At 41.6% G+C, this 27,286-nt stretch overlaps 1 protein-coding gene and 1 long non-coding RNA gene across 2 annotated transcripts; both read left to right on the top strand.

Annotated features, from left to right (window-relative positions):
- The first annotated feature begins 3,363 nt into the window (after window positions 1-3,363).
- On the top strand, window positions 3,364-11,636 carry LOC138800897 (uncharacterized). Its single transcript, XR_011364538.1, has 4 exons — window positions 3,364-3,444; window positions 5,309-5,337; window positions 8,592-8,832; window positions 11,487-11,636. It is a non-coding gene; the product is annotated as an uncharacterized lncRNA (long non-coding RNA).
- Window positions 11,637-19,256: 7,620 nt separating this feature from the next.
- On the top strand, window positions 19,257-26,738 carry LOC138802055 (TATA-binding protein-associated factor 2N-like). Its single transcript, XM_069985192.1, has 4 exons — window positions 19,257-19,356; window positions 24,342-24,380; window positions 25,576-25,952; window positions 26,601-26,738. The coding sequence occupies exons 2-3, from the start codon at window positions 24,353-24,355 to the stop codon at window positions 25,929-25,931; spliced, it is 384 nt and encodes a 127-aa protein (XP_069841293.1). The 5' UTR covers window positions 19,257-19,356; window positions 24,342-24,352; the 3' UTR covers window positions 25,932-25,952; window positions 26,601-26,738.
- The last annotated feature ends 548 nt before the right edge of the window (window positions 26,739-27,286 follow it).

Raw genomic sequence — 27,286 nt, 5'->3', positions numbered from 1 at the left:
AAATGTCATACAAAACAATTCATATCCTACAGGAGTAATTGGTATTTGTTCACAAAAAGTAAAGTTTTGTGTCCTCTTTAGTTATATTCTTCTTAGAGTGCCCTTAAAAAAGAATAGTATCCTACCTAACAATTTGACCTCAAATTTTGGTGCTGCCTCCCTTGGTGGTTGTGCCATCCATAATCACTTTCAAGTGAATACAGGTAGTGGCAGTGAGATAAAGTACATAGCGTAATACCAATACAAATGTTTGCAAAAGTTTACAAAATTCATGGATTAAAACCATTGTCAGAGTTACTTTGACAAACTGTCACAGCAGACGACAGGGTCAGAACAGCTCCAAAATGGTGCATCTTGTGAGGTGTTTCCACTATGCAATGGTTAAAGTGTTCCTGTCATTATACCTTTCAAAATCTAAATCAATAGTAGATGTGATATAAAGCAAGTTTGCAATTTACATTCATTATTTTTTTTTGTTATCATGAAGAACACAGGACTTCCTGTTTTCTGACTGACTTTTTTTTCTCAAAGGGTCAGAAAACAGGAAGTCCTGTGTATCTCAGGCCATCTGAGCGCTCAAAGAGTAAAGGCAGTCATGTGATTAGACTTAAATGTCTAAAAAAAGTTGCCTAACAAGGGGCAAATAGTGAACCTTTGACTGTATCTTAAAGTGTAGCTGTCGTTTAAAACTTTTAAAATGTAAATCAACTGTAGATGGGAAATAAAGTAAATACATAAATATTTTTTCATTTATCATGCTGTAAAAACAAAGCTGTACCTACTTGTACCCAGGTCCAGTCTCCCGAAGCTTTTTAGTCTTGTGCTGGTTGAAAAAAAAGAGACTAAACACATAAATCCTGTCCCGTACAGAGAGTCACAAGCTCAATGTGTCCATCGATCACGACTGCCTTCTCTGTGAGCGCTCAAATGACCTGGGAAACAAGGGACTTCCTGTGCTTAGACTCTTTGAAAAAAAAAAGTCAGAATACAGGAAGTTTCGGGTTTTCCATAACAAAAAAAACATCAACAACTAGATTGCCATTTCCAGGGAAATACACAGTGCTTGAAAAGAGTGCCTCTTTAACAGTGACTTCCCTTTAAGAGAAACTTTAACCCTTGATACCCTCCCTTTAAGAGCAACTTTAGTACAGTCCCTTTAAGAGCGACTTTGGTACAGTCCCTTTAAGAGCGCATTTGGTACGGTCCCTTTATGAGCGATTTGTGTACCGTCCCTCTAAGAGAGACTTGGGTACTGTCCCTTTAAGAACAACTTGGGTACCGCCCCTTTAAGAGTGACTTGGGTACCGTCCCTTTAAGAGCGACTTGGGTACCGTCCCTTTAAGAGCGACTTGGGTACTGTCCCTTTTAGAGCGACTTGGGTACCGTCCCTTTAAGAGAGACTTGGGTACTGTCCCTTTAAGAGCGACTTGGGTACTGTCCCTTTTAGAGCGACTTGGGTACTGTCCCTTTAAGAGCGACTTGGGTACTGTCCCTTTAAGAGCGACTTTGGTACCTCTGCTACTTCACTGACAGCTCTGCTGCATCATGCAGGTATCAGCTCTGCTACCTCACTGACTCATCTCTGCTACTTTACTGACTCGGCTCCGCTACACGGCTGGATCAGCTCTGCTACGTAGTGCGGGTGTCGGCTCTGCTACCCGGCTGTTTCAGCTCTGCTACGTTGTCCAGGTGTCCTCTCTGCTAGTAAGTGCGGGTGTCGGCTCTGCTTCACGGCTGGCTCAGCTCTGCTATGTAGCACGGGTGTGGGCTCTGTTACACAGCTGGCTCAGCTCTGCTACATAGCGCGGGTGTCAGCTCTGCTACACGGCTGGCTCAACTCTGCTATGTAGTGCGGGTGTCAGCTCTGCTACACGTCTGGCTCAGCTCTACTACGGAGCGCGGGTGTCGGCTCTGCTACACAGCTGACTGAGCTCTGCTACGTGGTCCAGGTGTCCTCTCTGCTACACGGCTGGCTCAGCTCTGCTAGTAAGTGCGGATGTCGGCTCTGCTGCTCGGCTGGCTCAGCTCTGCTATGTAGCGCAGGTATTGGCTCTGCTACACTGCTGCCTCAACTCTGCTACGTAGCCCGGGTATCGGCTCTACTACATGGCTGCCTCAGCTCTGCTGGGAAGTGCGGGTATCGACTCTGCTACATGGCTGGCTCAGCTCTGCTATGTAGTTTGGGTACAGGCTCTGCTACATGGCTGGCTCGGCTCTGCTACTTTACTGACTGAACTCTGCTACTTATAATGGTAAAGATCATTGCTCGGTTACCATAACAATCTTACTCATGTCAGTGAAACAAAATCATTAAGGACCTTCCATCTTCTACATCTTCTATTGGCCAATAGTAAACATGTGACTGCCTAGATATTGTGAGGCATTGACTGAGAAGACCTTAGAATTTCTATTGGCTGCTATATTGCAGCTATTTGCATATGTGCTGTGATTGGCTGTTAGCGTTTACAGTGTGCCCATTATTTCCAATGGGCCGTTATTTCCTATAGGAAATTAGGGGTCTTTAAACGTAAAATTTCCTAAAAACGACAAATCCGATCGGAACCAAAAATAGCACACCTGTCACTGCCAAGGGCTTCAAAGCGCAGTTTGAATGGGATCTGTGCGCAAAGCGGTTCAGGCTGTATTAATTGCATAAAAATGGCTGGAAGAAGAAGCAGAAGAAGAAGAAGAATATGGATTACAATATAGTGCTTTTTCAAGCACTATAATTAGATGAATAAGGATGTGTGCTGTGAAGACAGCCTAAATATCAGCAACAATCATAAAAATTCATCATATTAGCTAAGCCAGATAGCTGAGCAAATAGAAGTGAGTGTGCTTAAACAGTATGAAAGAAAAGTGTTGTACAAAGTGCAGTCCCTGGGATCTCGACCCCCAGTGTTTCAAGGCAAGCTAGAATGCAATATACGGTATATTACTTACATTGGCTAATCCGCAAGGACCAAAATTTATGTGACTTTTTTTGCTGTAATTCACAATACCGGGTGCATTTTTTTTTCACAATCCAAATAGAGGAAAGTAATGAATAAACAAAATGTCATGTGATTAAACTCACTCTGCCGCTCCAATACAAAGAGAGTCTGGGTACAGTGCCAACAGATCATAACTTTGTAACTTGCTTTTATTATAGATATATTAATGTTTAGCCGCTTTACAGGCGTTATTTAAAATTCAGACATAGGTCACAAAAAGTAACAGTCTGATTGAGGTAAATCCTGTATTGCAAAATTTGTATTATCGACCTTTGACCATAAAACCTCATTTGCAGGGAGTGTTTAGTGTCTCATGATGTGGAAGGGAGTGGATTGTTGACAATGCAGTGTAAAGCCCTCCCTAAAACTCGTATTTTCATTTAAAGGAAACTGCTGTCATTCACTTACAAAATCTGGACTATTCTACCAGAAACCTGTATTCAGCTTAGAGGTAAGGGTAGAACCTGATTGTTACCTTTTTGCTACATAGGTTTAAGATCTATCTATCTGCTATCTATCTATCTATCTATCTATCTATCTATCTATCTATCTATCTATCTATCTATCTATCTCTCATCTATTTAACCTGCTATGTTAATAAGTGACAATAATCTCTGCACTCTGCTATAGACTATAGTGACACTATGTAAACAACAAAGAAAAGGAATAAAAAAGTGAATAACCCCCAGAATTCTTTATGAGTATGACAATCATTCGGATTATTATTAATATAGTATTATGAATGTTAAAAACATAGATAAATAAACAATGGCGGCTGTTTAACATGTTCCTGTGGCTGATACTGCCATACTGGCCGCAGAAATAGAATTTTATTTTATTTGGATTGCGTGCACATTGAACTCTATACAATGTACGGCCGTCAGAACAGCCCTACATTGTGTGAACAAAGCAGAACCACGACCATCATTTACACTCCGGAGGCCAGAAATAATTTACATGTCAATTATTTCCATAGCCGTACCGAACAACGGCCGTTGTTCAATATATTGTGCGAACAATGGCCGTTGTACCCAAAAAGTTCAATACAGTTTATTATTTTAAGACAAGAACGGTCATTATTTTAATCCTCGTTCTTATCTTAAAAAATACACTGTGTGAACATGGCCTAAAAGTATATTTTAAAGTTTTTTTTTAGGCTGCCTGTCCATTAAATGAGGTAACCAGTGTGATTCGGACCACTATTATAGTTTAGCCTGTATATCAGACTATGACTTTCTGTATTAGTCATTGTCATTGTTCTGTACCATGGGCATTCCTAGAGCATGAAGAGGAAGTCTTCAATAATTGGAGGCTGACCGATCTCTCCCAAGGGGGCCCCCATCCTTCCCATACACAGGAACGTTCAAGCACAGCCAAGCATTTCTGTGTTCATTATCTTTCTCGAAACAAAGGGGTCGGGCATGATTTTCCATCACGTCCACCCCTTATGCCCACTGATGTCATCTGTCTGTGGACGGTTGGGAGAGCCCCATACACCTTAAATTGACGTCTGAATGTGCTGTAAGTGGTGGGTTGGGACAGCTAAAGTCTAAGGTGTACGGGGATCTTTAAGGCCCTATTACAAGAGTGATTATCATTTAAAAATTTATTATAACAATCGAAACTGAGCAATTATCTGTCCATGTAATAATAACTAACGATTAGAGATGAGCGAACCGGGTTCGGGTTCAAGTCCATCCGAACCTGATCGTTCGGCATTTGATTAGCGGCGGCTGCTGAAGTTGGATAAAGCTCTAAGGTTGTCTGGAAATCATGGATACAGCCAATGACTATATCCATGTTTTCCACATAAGGGCTTAGGGCTTTATCCAACTTCAGCAGCCACCGCTAATCAAATGCCGAACATTCGGGTTCGGATGGACTCGAGCATGCTCCAGGGTCGCTCATCTCTACTAATGATCAAACGACGAACAAAAAATCGTTCATTTTTGTCTTTCAACATGTTGAAAAATGATCGTTGATAGTTCGTCGATCGTTCACATATCTGTTTGTGTAATAACTCGTTTGCAGATAAAATATGTTGTGTGGGTTGTCCTGAGGAACCATTAGCGACCATATAACGATGTAAAAACAATCGTTCATAACAGTAATCGGTGAATAGAATAACCTCAGAATCGTTTAATACAAAATTGCTAGTTATCACTATAGTGATCGATTGTTATAATGAATCTTTAAATGATAAATGCTACGTGTAATAGGGGCTGTAGTCAGTGGTCTCACCAATCTTGTATAAAGATATTGATCTAATAAATGATATGTGTACATATGTCATGGTTTTTATTGTCTTGTTTTAGGATCTCAACCATGCATCATCCACACCACGGTATGTTTTATATTGATTTACAGTACTCTGAATCTCTTACAATCCATATAAATTACCTGTCTCTCTTATCACTATATTATTACTCCACTTGCACTGCTTTTCTATCAGGGTTTTGCCTTTCAAAATGGGTGGGATTTGGTGGAAAAGTAACTTTCATTTTATTCAATACTATTCTTGCTGTTTCTATGCTTGGGAGAACACTGGATGGTTTTATTTGATGACAGCAGTCTCTGCATGTACATTAATAAACAGGAGGAAGTCAATCAATGATAAGACCGCCCACTGGACTCCTAAGTGTAGAAAGCGCAGGGAATGGAATTAATAAAATACAAGTTAAAAGGAGTTTTCCCTCACAAAAAAATTAAAAATAACTAACACAATAAGAAAGAATTAAATGAAACCTTATATGTGTAAATGTAATGATGATATATCTAAGTGATTATAATATTATAGTGAAGGGATCCTTATAGGGGAAAAGTGGCCAAAAAATAAATCCCTTGTGGCCAGAGGCAGAATCCTGCTTGAAGCCACAACAGTGACTGGCAGAGGAGAGAGCCAATGTCTACTTGTTCTGTCAATCCACTGTATTTAACTATAACAGCCTATTAGGAGCCTCATGGTTATATACATAGGTGAAGGAGCAGACTACCTTTTGCTTAGCTCCTCATATACTGCAGTGTGTAAGTGTCCCAGTGTTCTCTTACATGCTGCAACACAAAAAAGGGTTAATAAGCTAAAGACAATTTGCTCTCTGCTTCACTACTCCTGCACTGATAACCCCTGACCTCTGCAGGAGCTCAGAGAACAGAGGTCAGAGGTTATCAGAGTAGTGAGGCAGAGAGCTAATTGTCTTTAGCTTATTAACCCTTTTTTGTGTTGCAGCATGTAAGAGAACACTGGGTCACTTACACACTGCAGTAAATAAGGGGTTAAGCCGAAGGACACAGGAGGCTCTTATCTTCCCTGTGCATCCCCGGGCCCCCCTCCCCTCAGGGGCCCCATAGCAACTGCCTTCCCTGCCTCTATGATAGCTACGCCACTGTCATGGAGGCATATAGGATCTGCATGGCGCCCTGTGAAATTTTTGCCTACTGAGGTTTCAGCTAGGCTTGTAGATTCTGCACACATGTATGTTGCCAAAGCTGGCATCCCACTTAGTCCCGTAAATACATGATAAGCAATAGGTCTGGTAAATAGGCAGTCCAACGAAGTGTTGCATTCTGGTGGACACATTTCTGGCAAACCCTGACAGGTCACGTAATGTGCATTGTGACACCAATTTTTCTTCTGCCAATCATCTGGAAATCGTCAGAGACGTGGGAGTGTAATACAGGCGCTACCTATGTCTGGATAGTGGACAAGGAGACTGTGGGAGCTGTTTGTGCATGTCTGCAGATCAAATGATCCTCTCTACTGGTGGTCTGTCTGTCCTCCCACGTAACCACTGCTCTCACCATTACCTAACAGTTTGGTCAGAGTGACCTAGACGGCAGGCAGTTTGTTGAAATGATCATTCTGCTTATCTCAGATCAATAATGTGCTCCTCCTAAAATCTGTTGTCAGGGCAAAATATCTTAGAATGCACCATAGAGACATGTCCAGCAGCCAAAGGTCTCTCACCAAGAGGTACACTAGCCAAAAGTAGCCTCTTGTGGCCAGTGATCCAGTATCAAATCAGACCACACCTGTAATCGTGTACATATCTACCTGAAACATACCTGCATACTTTTGCAGAAACGCGATATTTCTATGTGGGTTTGATTATATCAGTTGTCACTCTTTCCGCTCTATGGCTGTGTTCACACGGTGTGAGAGACCAGCTGTTCCGTGACCCCGGCCGGGTCACGGAACGGCCGGTCTCTGCCGGGATCATTGCGGCCGGTACTTAAGTACCGGCCGGATGATCTGTCCGGCCGTAGAGCTTCCCCCTGCACACTATGGAGCGAGCGTCCGGAGCCGCTCACTTCATAGTGTGAACTGACAGGGTTTCCTACGGCCACAATTCATTGAATGTCAGTTATTTTCGGCCCCGTACGGGATCCCGGCCGGAGCGCATACGATTTGTATATGCTCTGGCCGGGATTCCATTGAAAGTAAGTCATTGTTCAGGCGTCTTCTTCAAAATAGTTCCCCTTAAATCTGCTCCTAACAGCGGGGGACAAATCTGATCATCAAAAGAAGGGTCTTTTTACAAGGGCAAATAATTGCTGGCCAATGTTTGTTTGACAATAATTGGCCGATGTAAAAGGGTCCGTACTTGGTAGCAGCCATCCGCAGTTTAAGGCAGAATCCTTTAAATTTCTGACCTTTTCACTGATGGCAAGTATAGGGCTACTGTATGTGGTCCAACACTTATAATAGGAAAGAGTATTGGATTTTGTTTGACCAGCTTAACATACCTGCGTCTTATCATTATGTTGTCACTTGACTCATATGTCACATGTTGAAGTTCGATCTGACACCTAATATTGTATTATCTGCATTAGAAAAGACATAGAAAAATATTTTTTCTATTTGTCACACAAACATACATACAGTACTTCAGATAACTTCTGGCATAACTTACATGGCAGTCACATATGTCATGGATTGTCACATAGATTAGTATCTGTTATACACTAAGCTACACATAACCTAAAAACAATTCCATTGAAGCAAACATGTGATTAATAGGAAGTAAAGAATGTAAGAAGTAAAGAATGTATACCTGTCCCGGCAAATAGATTAATAATAAAATATTTAAAATATTTAGTATGTAAATATATATGTAAATTCAAATCTGCCAAAGTTTGAATCCGAACAGACTGTGTGTTTATGAGTTTCCAATCTTGTTAGTTCTCTCTAATAAAACTTAGCAGCAGGTAAAAATGGCCACTCTCATGCTAGACTTGTTATACGTTAGGTCAGGGGTAGGGAACCTAAGCTCTCCAACTGTTGCAAAACTACAACTGCATGATGGGAGTTGTAGTTTTGCAACAGCTGGAGAGCCAAGGTTCTCTACCCCTGTGTTAGGTGCTCATATGTAATACCCCTATTCCCACTATCCCGTTGCAGTTTAACATTGAAAGAAAAGGTCTAAACTTTGTGATTTATCCACGTATTTTAGTTTAGGGTATGGTACAATGGTTTCTACTTTGTGAAGTTATTTCAATTCAAATGTGTTCAGCTTCTTTTACAATACTTACTTTTGCAAACGCTTCTATTATGATATTCTATTATAATGCTGTAATACAACTAATGAAATTCTATTTCAGGTCCACCTCCATGTCCTCCCCCATGTAACCCACCCCCTGGTCAATGTCCACCCCATCACGGTGGTCCTCCCCATCACCCTCATGGACCTCACCATGGACCTCATCATGGACCCCACCATCCTCATGGACACCCCCATCCTCATGACCACCACCATCATCATGGTCACCATGGACCACATGGCCACCACGGACATCATGGCCACCATGGACATCATGGACATTGTTAACATGGTTTTACAAGGTGAGTCTTCTTTAGTGATATCTTAAAATAGTACAAAATAATGAATGGTGAGTCTGCTTTAGTGATATCTAGAATATTGTACATAATTATAAATCAAAGTGTAAGATATCAAAGTAAGCTTTGTTCTAGATACATATACTCAATTATTTTTACACCAGTTTACCTGCATGTACCTCTTCAAGGAATCATATTTTCAATACCCTAACTAATATAACCTTCTTTGGAGCAGGCAACGATTTTTCTTCCCCAGTCACTGAGAAATCATTGCGCCACTGTCCTCCATTTTTCTGTTGGTCCGAATGTTTTTGTGCAGTTTTATTAGAAATATGCAAGCATGCAAATCTGCTTGGTAGAAACACTGGGGGGGGGGGGGGGGGGGGGGTCCTGGGCCCCACAGAGCCCCCCCCCTTGGCCTGCCTGCTGCCTCCTACAGTGACTTCTTCCCTATGTATATTCATGTACATGCACATAAGCATCAAAGACCACCATGATTCTGCACATATGAAAATGCAAACTGTACAAAAACAGCAGATCTACAGAAAAAAGGACAAAAAAACATCAGATACGTTTCCATTAACCTGTTGATATTTTGCCTTTAAGTCAAAGACTGGTACAGTAGCATCTTTTAATATACAGATCCTAAATATGCCCAGTACATTTTCCCTAAAGCTCTATAAGACCAGTTACACTGTTACACAGTTACATTGTTCATGAGACTTACAATATGTTACTGTTTCTACAGTCTTCTACAGTTGCCTTAACATCTACTGTAGAGAGTTGCTTCTCAGTCACGGCGTATGTGCAGGATCGTATGAATCATCAGCTCATGACTTCTTACTAATATGAATGTATTATACTGACTTTATGCAACACTTCTCTATTTAGCTGTAGACAGCCTCTGGCAAAAAAAAAAAAAAGAAAAGAAAAATAATCATGATTGAGACATTTTAAAACTGTTTATCTACACTTCATTACATAAATGTTTGCTATAGCTCATGTATTTAAGCATTAGTTCGATCAGGCTTTACATGTTTCTATGTGGAGTTAACACTACGTTTTTGCAATTAGTTTTTGCAAAAAAAGGATGCTTTTTTTTAAGTACATAAAAATAAGGTCAAGTACGTTTTTGTGTACATAAAAAAAAAAAAAAACAGACGCACACAAATGCATCAGTTTTTACATCTCAAAACAGATTGCAAAAACGTGTGAACCCAGCTTAAGGCTATGTTCACACTACTTAAAAGTGCCATCGGCAACAACGGCCTTACTTTTTGCGGAGCTCAACATAACCTTATCTGGTATGGGATCCCGGCTCGAGCGTATACACATCGTATACGCTCCGGCCGGGATCCCATACGGGGCCGCAAATAACTGACATGTCAGATTTCTGCGGCCGGAATTCAGTGAATTCCGGCCGCAGAAAGACCTGTCAGTTCACAAAGTGAAGCGAGCGGCTCCGGCCACTCACTTCACTGTGTGCTATGGGAAGCTCTGATGCGGGTGCATGCTGATGCGCCCACATCAGAGCTCTGCGACCGGAAAGATCATCCGGACGGTAATTAAGTACCGGCCAAGATGATCCGTCCAGAGACCGGCCGTTCCGTGACCCAGCCGGGGTCACGGAACGTCCGGTCCCATAAGTAGTGTGAACATAGCCTAAGTATGTAGATTAGAGATGAGCGAACTGGGTTTGGGTTCGGATGGACTCAAACCCGAACGATCGGCATTTGATTAGCTGGGGCTGCTGAACTTGGATAAAGCTCTAAGGTTGTCTGGAAAACATGGATACAGCCAATGACTATATCCATGTTTTCCACATAGCCTTAGGGCTTTATCCAACTTCAGCAGCCACCGCTAATCAAATGCCGAACGATCGGGTTCGGATGGACTCGAGCATGCTCCAGGTTCGCTTATCTCTAATGTAGATATTTTCCCCCTTGGAACACTAGAAATATTCCTGTCTGGGTGCAATTTACCTAGCAGAAAATGTATTCCTGATCTGACCGGGTGTTAGCTAGCCAGTTAAGAAAATGCTAGCACTTGGTGTGTTACATACATGCAAGAAACTGCCAACCACATAAACATGCACAACTTATGGCAAATCACTGTATAAATATGGTGCATGTCTGTGCACCATCTTCTGCTGTTTGCACCCTGCCAATAAAACTAGAAGTATCTAACCTGCCGATATGTCCATAGAGCACACAGGACGCTGAGGATGAAGGTAAGTTTCTTACCTTCATCGTCAGTACTGTTTCCATGATATTAGCAGTTTATCTTTGATGTCAATGAGGTGTTTTGGCATACTGGGGACGTGGCTACTGGCCTGCCCTCTCTACTGTTATTCATTAGGACAAGCGGCCCGCCCGGGGTGGGTCAGTGCACTGGGGATGGTAGTCCCGCCCCCAATGCACCAAAAAGTCTAATTAGCATAGAAGATAAACTGTGAATAACACCAAAACAGCTCAGAGGATGAAAATAAAAAATGTACCTTCATTCTCAGCACCCCGTGAGCTATAGGGAGATATCAGCAGGTTAGATGCTTCTAACCTGCTCATAGTTTCTCTTTAAGGGAAAAAGAGATAGAAATGATAACATAATTCTTACTGTCTATTGTTTTATTTTTGTTTACAGTTTTTTCTTTTGTATTGCAGCATGCCATTTGTGGAATGAGAACAGGACCCACAAGATGACTTCAGTCCAGTATACCCTTATCTGACCCCTAACAATGATCTCTATTCACCTGTTGTCTTTGTAGACAAAAGCTGATAATAATAATAAAAATTAGATTTATGTCACTAAAAGACTTTGTGGTTACATATTCTATCCGAATTCATGTCACATGAATCTATTTATCTACCTGCCTATTAGACACAAGCAGAACTATAGAAATATTTTTTCTTTTTTATTAGCATGAGCTCCTTGAGCGGTCCATGCACATATGGCCTAGTTTACAAAGTGATAGTTGATTCCATCCTAGGTATACGTCGGCATCCTATCAAAAAAGGTATGCCAATGTTTACAAATATAGATATGTAATTTACTTCTATTTAAAAAATCTCTACTCTTCCAGTACTTACCAGCTGCTGTATGTCCTGTAGGAAGTGGTGTATTCTTTCTAGTCTGACACAGTGCTTTCTGCTGCCACCTTTGTCCCTAACAGGAACTGTCCAGAGCAGTAGCAAATCCCCATAGAAAACCTTTCCTGCTCTGGACAGTTCCTGACATGGACAGAGGTGGCAGCAGAGAGCACTGTGTCAGACTGGAAAGAAAACACCACTTCCTGGTGGTAAGCCCCCGGATGATGTTGTAGTGGTGGGACGGCCGGTCACTTGATAGATGGAAGTGTAACGCCACTACTGGTGGTGGATGGCCGAGATACCTTAAGGGTTTTGTCATGTGACACCAGTGCCTGGTGGGCACACAGGTGATTTGGCACGCCTGCTTTTTGAGTATAAGGCCGGTTGTACCCTTCTCCCCTGTGGTTGGTGTCCTGTTGGGTTGCTGCAGGATCCCTTGGGATAGTGTAGTCACAGGTGGTCAGAGTGGTGTAGTACTCCTCCTGAATAGTGGTAGGACCCGCCACCCACAAAAAGGGGAAATGTCCCAAGGTTGCGGTGTAAGTGCTGTGCAGGTGGTAGCGAGTAAACACAGACTCAGTTGGTAATGTTGACTGGGTTTACTTCTTGTAAATGTACAGCAGGAAATACAACAAAGTTTGAAATACACTTGATACAGTTCCAATAAAAACACGTAGTAGGATGTAGTAGAGTTGATAAGGTTGTACTGAGGTAGTAGAGAGGAGAGTGACGTGAGAGTCTATACCCAAGTAGTAATCTGCTCTGCGGGGAGGTTGAAGTGCATAGAAGAATACTTGTAGAAGAAGAAGAAACAACCTGTGCCTGTGTTTTGACCTTTCCTATAGTCTTCACACCACCTTATGCCCACTAGCTTTGGCTGAACCGTACTGATGGGTGACACAGGCCCCAGACCCTGTTACCTGTGATGAGCGGAATGGTTAGAGTTTCCTAAGTACACCCGCGCTGCGAGATAGAGTTTATCGACTTTTAGTAACTTTGCGCCACTCAGATCAGTTCTTAGCTCTTTGGCTCTTTTGCGGAGACTGTGCTGCACTGTAGTTACTCCTAGTCCTTGGCGTGGGTTGAGGTGATCTTTAGGCTAGTCCTCTCTTGAAGGGCTTAACAGTGCATCACACAGTGTGTGTGGTGCCTCTAGAAAGAAGTTTGTAAGAGGGCTCTTTCCAGCGTCCTACCCATGCGGGGTACTGACTAAGAACTAACTTGCAGAGGGGACCTGGCAGAGGGCCAGGGCCCAGGTAGAACCACAGAGAGCTACCTTTCTCAACAAAAACTTGGCTAAGACTCCTCCTTCACCCAAGGGACTAACTTCCTAACCAGCATATAAGATGCACTGTGGTTGGGTGGAAAGAGTGCAATAGAGAAAGAGAAAAGAAAGAGAAGATAGGACAGAAGAAAGGAGTGATCCTTCTGGTTAACAGAATTTGGTACATACACATACAAATAACCCTTGAGATACTTCCGCCGTGCAGCTTCTAGGCTTTAGTTATACAATACAGCGACATCTAGTGGTCATCTTTGGTAATACTACAGCTATAACAAGGCCACAAACAAGTACAGACTTTTACGAGGGGTGTGAAGAATAGCAACACCCACAGTGGGTTACCACACATACAGCAGCTGATAAGTACTGGAAGACTGGAGATTTTAAACAAATCTATGTAATTTTCTGAAACCAGTTGATTTGAAAGATAAAGATTTTTGTTGGAGTACCCCTTTAACTTAGGCTGGGGTTACACAGTTATTCATGGTTGTGTGACCAGAAATTACTGTGTCGAGCTGCTTGGTCCTGCTATGTAGTCCAAGCATTATGCAACCTTATCCTTATCCAACCTCTTACTGACCATAAATATAAATACGCCTTTTCATGGTGGTCATTAAATACTTATTGTTTGCTGCCGTGTTTATTGCAGCGGGTTTGGAATAAGGCACTGTGGGTCCCCCATGCAGGAAATGCGGGAGCTCAGTATGACACCAGTACCAGCTGTACCAGGAACGGGGAAATGTTTCTGGTAGATTAACCTAGTAGATTCACCCTTTACATGCTGCAGTTAGATTGTGACTGCAACATGAAAAGAGCCAGCTGCACTTTACTTAGTACCTTGTGAGTACCCAGAGCCTGTCAGCATTATACTGAGAGGCAACTAGTGCAGTGTATTATCGCATATTAGGTGTCTCCATGTCCATGAAGACCTGACCAATAATATAATTTTTTTATTTATCCCACACAGTGAACACAGTACAAAAAAGCTATAAAAACCTAGAATTGCTGTATTTTGTTAATCTTCCTCAAAAAGTCATAAGTATTTAAAAAAAAGTAGCACTAAAAAGAGTGATAACAGAGTCTCTGTTTCCTCCGGTCTGTAATTAAGGGTGACAGGTTGCCTCATGGTGGATTGATGAATGCCTAAAACAGTGACAACACATTAGCAGCAATTACTATGAACTGTATAATGGTTATAATTACAATCATGTCACCCTGTACTGGGATATAGCTAGATGGCAATTGAGCCTAACATACAGTATGATAGTAAAGAAAGTACGGCCGATTCAGTTGCGATATGATAAGGGTTACTTATCAAACCAGAGATTATATAGTAAAATATAATTTTTTCACGGGCTGATTATGAGCAGGCAGGAACCCTCACTGGCCATAATCAGACTGTGCAAAAGACATCATTTGCCCATACATCTTCTTATGAGTATAGAAATGTGTGGGGAATAGAGCTGAACGAATCTCGAGCATGCTCGAGTCCATCTGAACCCGAACGTTCGGCATTTGATTAGCGGTGACTGCTGAAGTTGGATAAAGCCCTAAGGCTATGTGGAAAACATGGATATAGTCATTGGCTGTATCCATGTTTTCCAGACAACCTTAGAGCTTTATCCAAGTTCAGCAGCCACCGCTAATCAAATGCCGATCGTTCGGATGGACTCGAACCCGACCCCGGTTCGCTCATCTCTAGTGGGGAACTTTCATGAAGTTATTAGGCGAAGATGATCGATGCATCATAAAAGCTCTGCAAATCTCATTGATTGTGAGATTGTTTGCGGCACACATCAGGCCATGTAAAAGGGGCCCTAAGATAAGGAAACTGACAAAATGATTCATAATACGGCTATGTTCACACAATGTATGTGTTGTAGAAATCACAGCCGTTGCAACCAACCAGAAAACCATGTCAGTGCTATATAGAGTTCTCTAAATCTAATGTATATGCATATGTGAATATGTGAAGTATAACTCTTCCTCCAAGACCTCTGCAAAGACCCCCTAATAGTATAGCCCCCTCCATAGAGCCTCTAATAGCAGCCTCTAATTTTTTTTTTTTAATATCTCTTTATTAAATTTTCAATAGTACAAAATCATGTAAAAACCTCAATGATCCACATCCTACCCCATACCCTCTCCATCAGCTAAATATACCCCGTCTAGTTCATTACCATCCATTATAAACCATAACCAAACAGCATTATGGTCCGGAGGGGATTTCACCAGGGAGCTCAATCCATCCCTTTACCAGGAACTATCTAAACTCTTCCCCTTACCAACAGTATATCCCAGTTTACTAACACCACCACTATATCTTACCACTATACTAACCACAGAATCCCGACACCGTCGGGAGAGCACAACAAACTGAAAAATTATAAAGTCAACACTTAGCCAGCAGACTCGGTTGTCCCTCAGCAGAGCTCCGCTCCCCTTGCCTACATTTCACCCCCCAAAGAAGGGGAAAGAGAAAAGGAAAAAAAAAAAAAAAGATAAATAAATAAAATAAAAATAAACGAAATTACAGGATTACAGAGATATACTTCTGTTCTTTATCCACCTGGTAATTCCATCCATTCAGGGTACCCTCTCTGGCTAAACCGCCCCATCTCTGGAGCCGTTCTGCCCAACAGAGCCCTTCCCACCAACCATTCCTTCCTGGAGCACAGGAAAGCTGTTAGGGCCGCGGCGGCGTCCCGTGCTCCGGACCGCCGCCGCACCCTCTCTCCCACTTCTGCAGCAGCCGGTGTCCATATGCAGGGACCCGGCGCTGCTGTTGCTTCGGCCCCGAGGGGCACCTCACCTCACCGCGCTCCTGCCCGTCACTGTGCCAGCCGGCGCGCACGTCCCCGTCTCCTAGGGCACGCTCGCGCTGGCTGTCTCAGATTTAAAGGGGCAGTGCGCTCCTAATTGGCTTGTATGTTAATCACTCCCCTATAAGTTTCAGCCCTGCCCCCTTCCAGGTGTTGGAGCCTCTACATGCTTCCCATAGCGTTTGGGCCAGCTCCCTGTTGTTCCTGATTCCTGTCTGCTACCTGGTCCCTAGTCCTTGTTCCTGATTCCTGTCCGCTACCTGGTCCCTAGTTCTTGTTCCTGGTTCCTGCTCCTCTGTCACACTTTTGCTCCTGTGTTCAGCCTGTCACCTGCGGTTACGCCTGCAGACCTCTGCCAGCACCATCTCCTGCCTACTGCTCCTGCCTCGCCTCGCCTGCTGTCACTAGCAACCAAACCAGGGGTAGCGACCTGGGGGTCGCCTGCCGCAGCAAGCCCATCCCGCCTTTCGGCGGGCTCTGGTGAAAACCAGCGGCCCCTTAGACTCCGCTCCCTGGTGCGGTTTAGTGCCATCGCTAGTGTCGGCTCAGTGGATCCACTACTCCAGGCGTTACAAAAGCCCGCTCAGGTAGACCACCCGTGCTCCATACACCCAAATAAACTCCCGGAAGGGCCTCATCCACCATTTATCATGATAAATTATGGTCCCCCCGTCAGCTTCCATTCCAAATCATCATCAGCCTCTAATTTTTACACCCCCTCCCCTTCCCCCAGACCAGGAACTGTATAGAACAATAGCAAATCCCCATGGAAAATCAATCCAGCTTTGCACACTTCCTGTCTCAGGAGTACCCCTTTAAATTGACAGATTACATTGTCTATGTTCCCTTTTACAATTTGCATTTGCTTTTCAGTTTGAGGAAATAATACACACATGGAATTTCTGTGATGCATGGACATGAATGACATATGAGAGTAATGTAAGGAATGTGTTTATGTTTCTCGGGTATGCTGTTATGGGAGTTTCCAGGGCAATCCATTTCTTTACATTTGTATTTACTGTATGCAAATAGAGTGCTGGCCAAAAGTATTGGCACCCCTGCAATTCTTCCAGAAAACGATTGCAATCACAAATGCTTTGGTAATAATATCTTCATTTACTTTGCTAGCAATGAAAAAACACAAAAGAAGATGGAAAAAATAAAAGTCAAATCATTGATCATTTTACACAAAACTCCAAAAATGGGCCGGACAAAAGTATTGGCACCCTCAGCCGAATACTTGGTAGCACAAACAACCTTTAGACAAAATAACTGGGAAAAAACGCTTCCGGTAACCATCAACGAGTTTCTTACAATGCTCTGTTTCTTCTTTGGCAAATTGTTCCAGGTCCCTGAGATTTGAAGGATGCCTTCTCCAAACTGCCATTTTGAGATCTCTCCACCTGTGTTCTATGGGATTCAGGTCTGGACTCATTTCCGGCCGCTTTAGAAGTCTCTAGTGCTTTCTCTCAAACCATTTTCTAGTGCTTTTTGAAATGTGCTTTGGGTCATTGTCCTGTTTTAGGTCAGACCCATGACCTCTGCGGGAGACCCAGCTTTCTCACACTGGGCCCTACATTATGTTGCAAAATTTGTTGGTAGTCTTCAGACTTCATAATGCCATGCACACAGTCAAGCAGTCCAGTGCCAGAGGCAGCAAAGCAGCCCCAAAACATCAGGGAACCTCTGCCATGTTTGACTGTAGGGACCGTGTTCTTTTCTTTGAAGGCCTCTTTTTTTTCCTGTAAACTCATGTTGATGCCTTTTCCCAAAAAGCTCTACTTTTGTCTCATGTAACCAGAGAACATTCTACCAAAAAGTTTTTGGCTTTCTCAGGTAAGTTTTGGCAAACTCCTGCCTGGATTTTTTATGTCTCTGGGTCAGAAGTGGGGTCTTCCTGGGTATCCTACCATAGAGTCCCTCTTCATTCAGATGCCGATGGATAGTACGGGTTGACACTGTTGTACCCTCGGACTGCAGGGCAGCTAGAATTTGTATGGATGTTAGTCAAGGTTCTTTAGCCACCATCCGCACAATCTTTTGTTGAAATCTCTCATCAATTTTTCTTTTCCATCCACATCTAGGGAGGTTAGCCACAGTGCCATGGGCTTTACACTTCTTTGAAGATGGACTTGTAGCCTTGAGATTGCTCATGCTTCCTCACAATTTGGCTTCTCAAGTCCTCAGACAGTTCTTTGGTCTTCTTTCTTTTCTCCATGCTCAATGTGGTACACACAAGGACACAAGACAGAGGTTGAGTCAACTTTAATCCATTTCAACTGGCTGCAAGTGTGATTTAGTTATTGCCACCACCTGTTATGTGCCACAGGTAAGTAGCAGGTGCTGTTAATTACACAAATTAGAGAAGCATCACATGATTTTTCTAAGGGTGCCAATACTTTTGTCCACCCCCTTTTTTATGTTTGGTGTGGAATTATATCCAATTTGGATTTTTGACAATTCTTTTTGTGGTTTTCCATTGAAGACAAATTGAATGAAGAGATAAATATCTTTTGGCCAGCACTGTACATGTACTGTACTGAATATTCCTCAAAACATAGGCTGGGTTCACAAGTGATCTGACTAGTAGTTTGTGATATTCATTGACAAATCAGGAGACTGAAATACTGATGTATATCAAACATTATGGATCGAATGCCACTAACCTCTCTATTTGTAGAGTAAAAGAAGATGACACTAGTCATCTATAGACAAGTGCACTATTACTGTTCAATACATAATGTATTCCACAATGACAATAAAAATATTCTAATGCAACTTACCTCATGATTAGTGCAAGTATAATGTGATACCAAATGTACACCTTAAACATAGACAAATATTTTTAGAACTTTCCTTCAAGAGAACCTGCCATCTTTTTATTTTCTGTCGGTTTGTACTAGAGATGAGTGAAGCAGCTTGAAATTCATTTTGTGAGCTTTGCAAATTTTGGTACAAATTTGTTAAGATTCACTAATCGAATATTAAAGGGGTACTTCTGTCTTAAAAAATGTTTGATATATTGCTTCCTTTGCAAAAAACATAATGAAGATCCTATTCTTACATAACCACACACCCCTGGTGTCCTTCCTGTATCTGTCCTCCTCTTTCTGCACGTAGTACATGAGGCAATATGGTTTGATCAAATTTTATATTAACTTCTGATGTTAATTTTTAATGTAGCTGAGAAGCTTTAGTATCAATAATGGGTGTGATGTGCAGCTATTTCTGTGTTATCCAGGCTTGTGCATTTTATGTATTCTGTCCCTCTTCTTTGTGGTTTTTGCAGTCCTCCCAGTAAGACCCATATGTGACCAAGTAGCGGGAAGTGATGTGCATGGTAAGTACCTCCTCTTTCCCAGTCTAGCTGGGAGCACATGGAGTGGGCTTATAGATCTCTTCACACTAGGTGTTGGCTGCCGGCCATTGCCTCTGCTGGCCGTGTCTGCGGGGCGGCTTTGTCCCTTGGGTGGCTTGGTTCTGCAACACTGGGGTCGCTGGACTGCTGGGCTGCTCCCCCCTGTGAGCACTGGCTTTTCGGTGGTGGTGGTCACTGGCGAACGCTGCATCATGGCTAGAGTAGGGAATCATGTGTATCAGAAGACCTGCATGTGGTACATGAGGCAATATGGGTTGATCAAATTGTATACTAACTTCTGATGTTGGTTTTTAATGTAACTGAAAAGCTTCATTATCAACCATGGGTGTAATGTGCAGCCATTTCTGTGTTCTCCAGGATTGTGTTAATTTCCATTTCATCCTACGGCAGCACAGGAAAAAAACTATTTTGGGGAGTAATTTTTAGCTTTCCATTTTGTCCTACAGCAGCACAGCATTTGTTTCCTGTGCTGCCTACGGATTCAAGGAAAGAAAATTTTGGTTAGAACATTTTAACTTTCCTCAAAGGTCTTTATTAAAACTGTAGCTGTTTGCTCTTATGTTAAAAGGATGCTGGTAGTGAGTCAACACTTTAAAGGGGTACTTCTGCCTTTAAAAAGGTTTGATATATTGCTTCCTTTGCAAAAACATAATGAAGATCCTATTCTTAAATAACCACACTCCCCTGGTGTCCTCCAGTTTCTTTGCCCGATCCTCTGCTGAACATTCCCACCGCTACTTCTGAGATGGACTCATCTCAGCAGTGACAGACCACTCAACCAATCACTGACTGAAGAAGGACAATGCAGTGGACAGTGATTGGCTGAGCGGGCTGTCACTGATGCGACGAGTATCAAAAAAAGGGAAATAGCTATCACCTACACAATATTTTGACCACAACTATCTTGTTATAGCAAAGGCTAATTGTTAGCCTGAAGTAATATGCAACTAGTCTGTATGAAGTAAATTTCCATTGTGTCAGTCATGGGTTATACAGATTTCTTCAGAATTATCAGTAGAAAATCTTTACTGAGTCAGAACAAAATAAGAGCAATGATGTGCAAGGTATTTTACTATCAGCTAGGCTATCTCAATGATATGGGTGGAGATCCCCTTTGATGAAGCTTAAACTTACTCATTCTGATTCTTTACTAATGAGATGCATATCGGTATGGTAATGAAATGCTCATGTTAAATGCATTTCTATATCACTGCCTTTTTATGTGCATGATAAAAATAAGTTATGGTTGTGATTCCATTGAGGTTATGAACCTATGATTTGGTTTTGATCTTGGGTTCTAACTGGGGGAAAAAAAAGTAAAGGAAAACATTTCTTAGTAAAAGGCTCAGGATGGTGGAATTCTTGGGACAATTAAATATATTAAATAAACAATGTAAGGCTAGGTTCACACACAGTATTTTTGCTCAGTATTTTGGTTACTATTTTGCAACCAAAACTAGTGGAGTGGATTAAAAACACAGAAAGGCTCTGTTCGCACACTGTTGAAATTGAGTGGATAGCCGTCATTTAATGGCAAATAATTGCCATTGTTTTGAAATAACAGCTGTCAGTCGCCATTAAATGGTGGTCATCCACTCAATTACAACAGTGTGTGAACATAGCCTTTCTGTGTTTTCAATCCACTCCTGGTTTTGGTCGGGCGCTGAAGTCTGGGGGGGGGGGTCAGTGACAGGCGCTGGTCAGGGGGGGGGGGCATCTGGGGGGAGACCGGGGGAGGAGGCAGCAGGAGGCCTGGTGTGCTTGGGTGGGGGGGTGCGGAATGGGGGATCAGGTGACAGACGCTGGTCGGGGGGGGGGGGGGGGAATCGGGGGGAGAGAGGGAGAGAAGGCAGCAGGAGGGCTGGGGTGCTTGGACAGACAGTGGGTAATGCAGCAGGAGGCCGGGGCAGACTGAGGGCAGCTGGTGAGGTCCGGGGGGGAGAGGGAAAATCCTAAAGGGTGTCAGTGACTAATGTATTCTTATTTTCTGGACGTGTGAAGGGGTCTTATTCTACTAATCTCCACAAAGAATGTGTAAAATTTAGTCAGTAACTCTGTGTGGTTTTGCTGTCCTTTTAATGGATCCTATAATGTACAGAAAATTATGGTCAACCCTGTTTCTGTGTACTACACCTCAGTCCTCAAAAAAATAAGCCCTCATACGACTACATTGAAGGAAAAATCTAAAATGTCTGCAGAAATGACTTTCCATAAACATGGGGGGAGATTTATCAAACATGGTGTAAAGTGAAACTGGCTCAGTTGCCCCTAGCAACCAATCAGATTCCACCTTTCATTTTCCAAAGAGTCTGTGAGGTATGAAAGGAATAATCTGATTGGATGCTAGGAACAACTGAGCCAGTTTCACTTTACACCATGTTTGATCTCCCCCATGGTTTTATCATGCATAAGCATTGAAACATAAAAAACTATACATGCTTGGTAATGCCACCCTTAAATGACAGTAAGGCTATGTTCACACATAAGGGGAGATTTATCAAACTGGTGTAAAATGAAACTGGCTCAGTTGCCCCTAGTAACCAGATTCCACCTTTCATTTTCCAAAGAGTCTGTGAGGATTGCAAAGTGGAATCTGATTGGTTACTAGGGGCAACTGAGCCAATGCTACTTTACACCATGTTTGATAAAACTCCCCCATAGTATTTCTGTCAGTCTTTTGGTCGGTCTTTTTTCAAACAAATCCAGGAGTGGGTTGAAAGCTGTGCAAATCTTTCCCTTGTAATTTTGCCCTGTCAGTTCCACTCCTGGTTCTGGTTGAAAAAAAGACTGACAGAAATATTATGTGTGAACATAGCCATATGCTTTAAATTTTGTAATGTTAAAGGGGGTAGTCCACCCCCCAATTTTTTTTTTTAAATCACCTGGTCTCAGCATGTGCCAGAGATTTGTAATTTATTTCTATTAAAAAATCTTCCAGTACTTATCAGATGCAGAAACTGTCCAGAGCAGTAGAAAATCTCCATAGAAAATCTTTCCTGCTTTCCTGATGGGAGAGAATACACCACTTCCTGCAAAACATACAACAGCTGATAAGTATTGGAAGACTTGAGATTTTTTAATAGAACTAAATTACAAATTTCTAGCACTTTCTGGCACCAGTTGATTTAATTTTTTTTTGTGAACTACCCCTTTAAACTGTAGACAATAGGAGAAAACTTTACCTGGCTGTACCCTTGGGAGACTACAACACTGTAGAACTAATGGCAAAACATGTTAATAGTTGCCTCTGTCATAAAGAACAAATGCAAACATAATCTACATTAAAATGCTGAAATATGCATGGGGCGAATCTGTCCATTACCATAACTATTAATACAGCCGTAACTATGTAGCCGTACAGTAAATCTCAGAGGTGTGTTTGGTATTATCACAATGATATCAGTGGGCTGCTTTGCTAATGTTGTTACTCAGCTAATTATAAAGATTAGGCTGTGGATAAGAAAACTGGAAATCCGTCCTCTAAAATTTGACAGTCTCCTCCCCGTCCATCTAACTAAATAAAAGTAGCCGTCTTTTCTTGGGGTAGTATTCCCATTAATTGCACTTGAAGGTTGTAGGACTTGGTAAGTAGATGCTTAGATGCTTTTATTCATTCTACACTTCTGCTATATTAACCTCTTGTACTATATATCTGAAGTATACTATTCTAGGGGAACAAAAGGTAATAATATACTTTTGAACTGTATGTACTAAAGGTGACAGGATACATATGTATTTTATATGTTTTTAGTTTTCTTATGTTTTCTGACCTACTATTATGGCGTAATAGTAGGACAGTGATGCACTTTACAAGTCACAGAATCAAAGGCTAAGTCTAATACTTTAATTTCATAAAACATATTAGGAGCTTGAAGCCGATTCAAAGTAAATTTTTAAAACTATTATTTTTTTAATTATTAGCGCTATCTTACTTTTTATGCTTAGCGGTGCTCTCATTATATTCTGACATTTTTCCAATAATGTATGTAGTCTGTGGGGGAATAGGGAAATTGGATCAGACTAGTTCCATCGTCCTGTGACAAGTAAAGTGGAAATGACTAGAATGTCATGCTGCCTTCTTATTTACAATAAAAGGGGTACTCTACAGAAAATAATAAACTGATGGCAGGAAGTTATATAGATTTGAAAATAATTTGAAACAATTTGAAAATAATACACCACTAGGACTTACAGCAGCTGAGAAGTACTGGAAGTAATTTACAGATCGGTATAACTTTCTGCTAAACGTTCATTTAAAAATTATTTCTTTTTTTTCTGCAGTTCCCTTTTAAGCCTAAAACGTGCATTATCAAAGGTTATTCATTAAGAATTTGTTGTGCCACTCCTTATGCCGTTGCTGGAATGTTCCACTTTATAGATTAGGAAGGGCTTTGCATTTATAAACAGTGGAAATAATGGAAGGGTTTAATGGCAAATTTAATATTAGAAAAAAAAAATGACAGAAAATTCTGGTACATCAAATGTAAAGGGACATTTCACTGTAATGTACATACTATAAAGCCGAAGATCTGATGAGCATTTAAACGAATATAGGTTTAAATGTATAGTTTTACTCTATAATAGCTGGTATAATGAACTAATCTAATAAAAAATACAGCCACATGACTGGCTGGCACAACGTAGACTAGAAACATGGCTATAAATTGAATACATAAGGGTCCATTTACACAGAAAGATTATCTGACAGATTATCTGCCAAAGACTTGAAGCCAAAGCCAGGAATGGATTGGAAAAGAGGAGAAATCTCAGGCCTTTCTTTATGACCTGATCTGTGTTTATAGTCCATTCCTGGCTTTGACTTCAAATCTTTGGCAGATAACCTGTCAGATAATCTTTCTGTGTAAATGGACCCTAAATAAAATTCCTAAAATACTGTCAATTGACATACCTGAAACCATACTTAGTTGTGTTCCTCTATTTTTCAGGATTAATCATCATGGCTTCTCTGCTCAACTTAGCAGTTGGTGAGTAACTGACAACATTTCATTATAAGGCTATCTTCCTACTGCATAATATTAGCGGCCATCTTGTAACATAGACGGTTGTTAATAATGATCACGATCATTATTAGCACCTGTCTATGTAACAAGACTAATGTCTTTCCAGATATTATTATGCAGTGGTAGCATAGCCTAAGTGTTCGTTCACATCAGCGTTTGACCATCCGGCACCATTCTGTCTACCTTTTCCTTTTTGGAGTAAGCAAAACAGAAACTGGCGGATCTGTTAAAATCCCCATAGACTCCCATGATATTTTAGTGTGCTCCGTTTGCCCTAATTGTGCTCCGTTTGCATGCAATCCGTTCAAGATCCGTTTTTTTGAACGGAGGAAAAAATAGTGTTTGCAGTATTTTTCTTTCCGTTTCAAAAAACGGATCACGAACGGAAAGTGCATTTCCGTTTTTTTTTTACATTGTAGTCAATGAGGACGGATCTAAAACGGAAGGTATTTCCGTTCACATCCGTTTGTTTTCATCCGTTTTTGCACTTAGCATGCGCAGAAGCAGCAAGAAACCGAAGAAGAAAATTAAACGGATAGAAAAACGGATGCTGACTGATGCAAATGGATGCTAACTGATGTACAAAAGTCAGTTTTTTTTAAGCCAAAATACAAACGGAACATGAAAATTAACATTTTGCAATCAGTTTGCATCAGTCTGCTCATCAGTTTATGCTCATCCGTTTAATTAATATGGACGGATCCGTTAGAAAAAAAGAAAAACGCTGATGTGAACGTAGCCTAAGAGTGTGTTTAATTCATACATGTAAAAAGGACCTGTGCACTCTTGACATGACTGTTTCAGTTAAAGCATTGATTTTAAAAAAACTTATCCCATGTCAATCACAGACATGTCAAAAGTTTTGTATGGAGATGAGCCCCCCCAAACAGATAACTAGGAGAAGTGCTATGTTTTGCTCTTCACTCTGCAGCTCATCACTTAAAGGGGCATTCCAGGAAAAAATAACTTTTCCCCTCTCTACAATTTAGAATGTGTGTTTGAAGTCAGAAAATAGTTTATATTTGAAATATAATAACCAAAGATATATGCTACTAGATATTACACAAATGTGCTAAACTAATGAACACAAAGGCTTGAACTAATGTGTCCTATACACGAGGTATGAAACTTTTACTGATTTAGTTCCTTCTTCTTTCAGGAGGTTTATTGGGAGGGTCAGGATTCTACCCAGGAGGATTTGGTGGAGGATATGGTGGAGGACTCGGAGGACTCGGAGGATATGGTGGAGGGCTCGGAGGATACGGTGGAGGGCTCGGAGGATACGGTGGAGGGCTCGGAGGATACGGTAGAGGGCTCGGAGGATATGGTGGAGGACTCGGAGGATATGGTGGAGGACCCGGAGGATATGGTGGAGGATATGGAATGAACAGGGGTTATGGGCTTGGATACAACCGTGGTGGTGGTTTTTACCGCCCAAACTATGGCTCTCGCAATCATCGTGGAGGTGGATATGGTCACCGCTTTGGACATCATGGAGGTCGCTGGCACCACTGAGACTAGAATGGACAAAAAATGGTAAATATAAGTTTACATAAACCTTTATAGCATACAAATCAAGACGAATTATGCCTTTCACCATGCATTGCTGACATCTACTCCAGGCTCTCCTCCTCCTCCCCTATTCCCTTGCTAAAGAGCAAGTCTCCACACTGCTGTACAGTTCATATTGCCTTACTACTAAAGCTTTCACATTAGCTCCTAGTTCCCATTCCCTGTTGTCTCATAAAGAAACAGCTTATGCTGGTACTCCTAGTGCTGCAACCAAGCCAGTGCGACCAGAAAGCTAAGGTTGAATTACTCGTTTTAGACCTAGGCAATGAGCTGTAAATATCACATGTTGGGCAAGTATAGGTGAATGATCAGGTTGTGCTCACACATGGCAGTTTCTTTGCAGTACCATTGTGGTACTGTCACTGTATTGCGTTGTTTCATTGAAAGCACTGCAGTACCACAACAGTACAGCAATGCAATGCAACAGTACAGCATTCTATGGACAGATACTGGAGATGGCGAAGAGCTCTTTGCACAATTGCACATTTGCACTTAGAGTAGCGCCTCACCTGCATCCTGAAGTCAGTGCTGTGCTCTTTTTATTGTGTATATACTGTAATAATATACATAAATATATATTGACCCCTATATTTTTTTCTACCTTTGATTTAGAAGAAACCCGGGCAACCATGAAGAAATTATTTGGATATACCTGATGCAAATATATGAAATGTTTAACACACATGTATGTTCACCAAATTCTATGGCTACAATAATTTATTGTTACAGAATAAACATGGTTTCACTCTATCCCATGCCTTCTATTTGCTTATTTAATTGCACGACTACCCCCCAAAAAATCAACAAATAACCAACATGGATATGTGTCCACACATATGTATTATTATTATTATTATTATTGGAGCGTTCTCAGATAATTACATTATGAGCCGTTTCTTTGTGTGATGTAGCAGAGATAGTAAACCACATATTAAATTAGTCGTAAGTTCGTAACATAAAACTACCTACCTAAAGTTGTGTAAATTGCCCTTGTGTCTCTAGAACAGACCTAAAGGTGTCCTGTGGGATCTGACACCAAGACATTAACAGCAGACCCTTTAAGTCCAAGGTGGGGCTTCCATTGATCAGAATTTTTTCCCCAATCAATGCCACAAATACTGATTATATTGCTATTTTGGCAATTGATACTTTTTGTATTCTTTGTCAAATTTCTCAAACTGTTCTGGAAATTTTTTACTGCTGCTGAAAGTTGTACCTGCCAGTAGGGAATACCACTGCCATGAAGGGCTAGACTTGGCCTGCACAGATGTATATGTGGTGTCCACCCCCGGTAGTAT

This window comes from Dendropsophus ebraccatus, chromosome 9, assembly GCF_027789765.1.
Source record: "Dendropsophus ebraccatus isolate aDenEbr1 chromosome 9, aDenEbr1.pat, whole genome shotgun sequence".
Lineage (NCBI taxonomy): Eukaryota > Metazoa > Chordata > Amphibia > Anura > Hylidae > Dendropsophus > Dendropsophus ebraccatus.
Note: the sequence above shows the minus strand (reverse complement) of the source record. Positions and strands in the feature narration are given on the sequence as shown.

Bases quoted from the DNA above. Each gene is read 5' to 3' on its own strand.
- LOC138802055 (XM_069985192.1), top strand. From the start codon at position 24,353: ATGGCTTCTCTGCTCAACTTAGCAGTTG. The intron at 24,381-25,575 runs GTGAGTAACTGA...TTCTTCTTTCAG, and splicing joins TCTGCTCAACTTAGCAGTTG to GAGGTTTATTGGGAGGGTCA.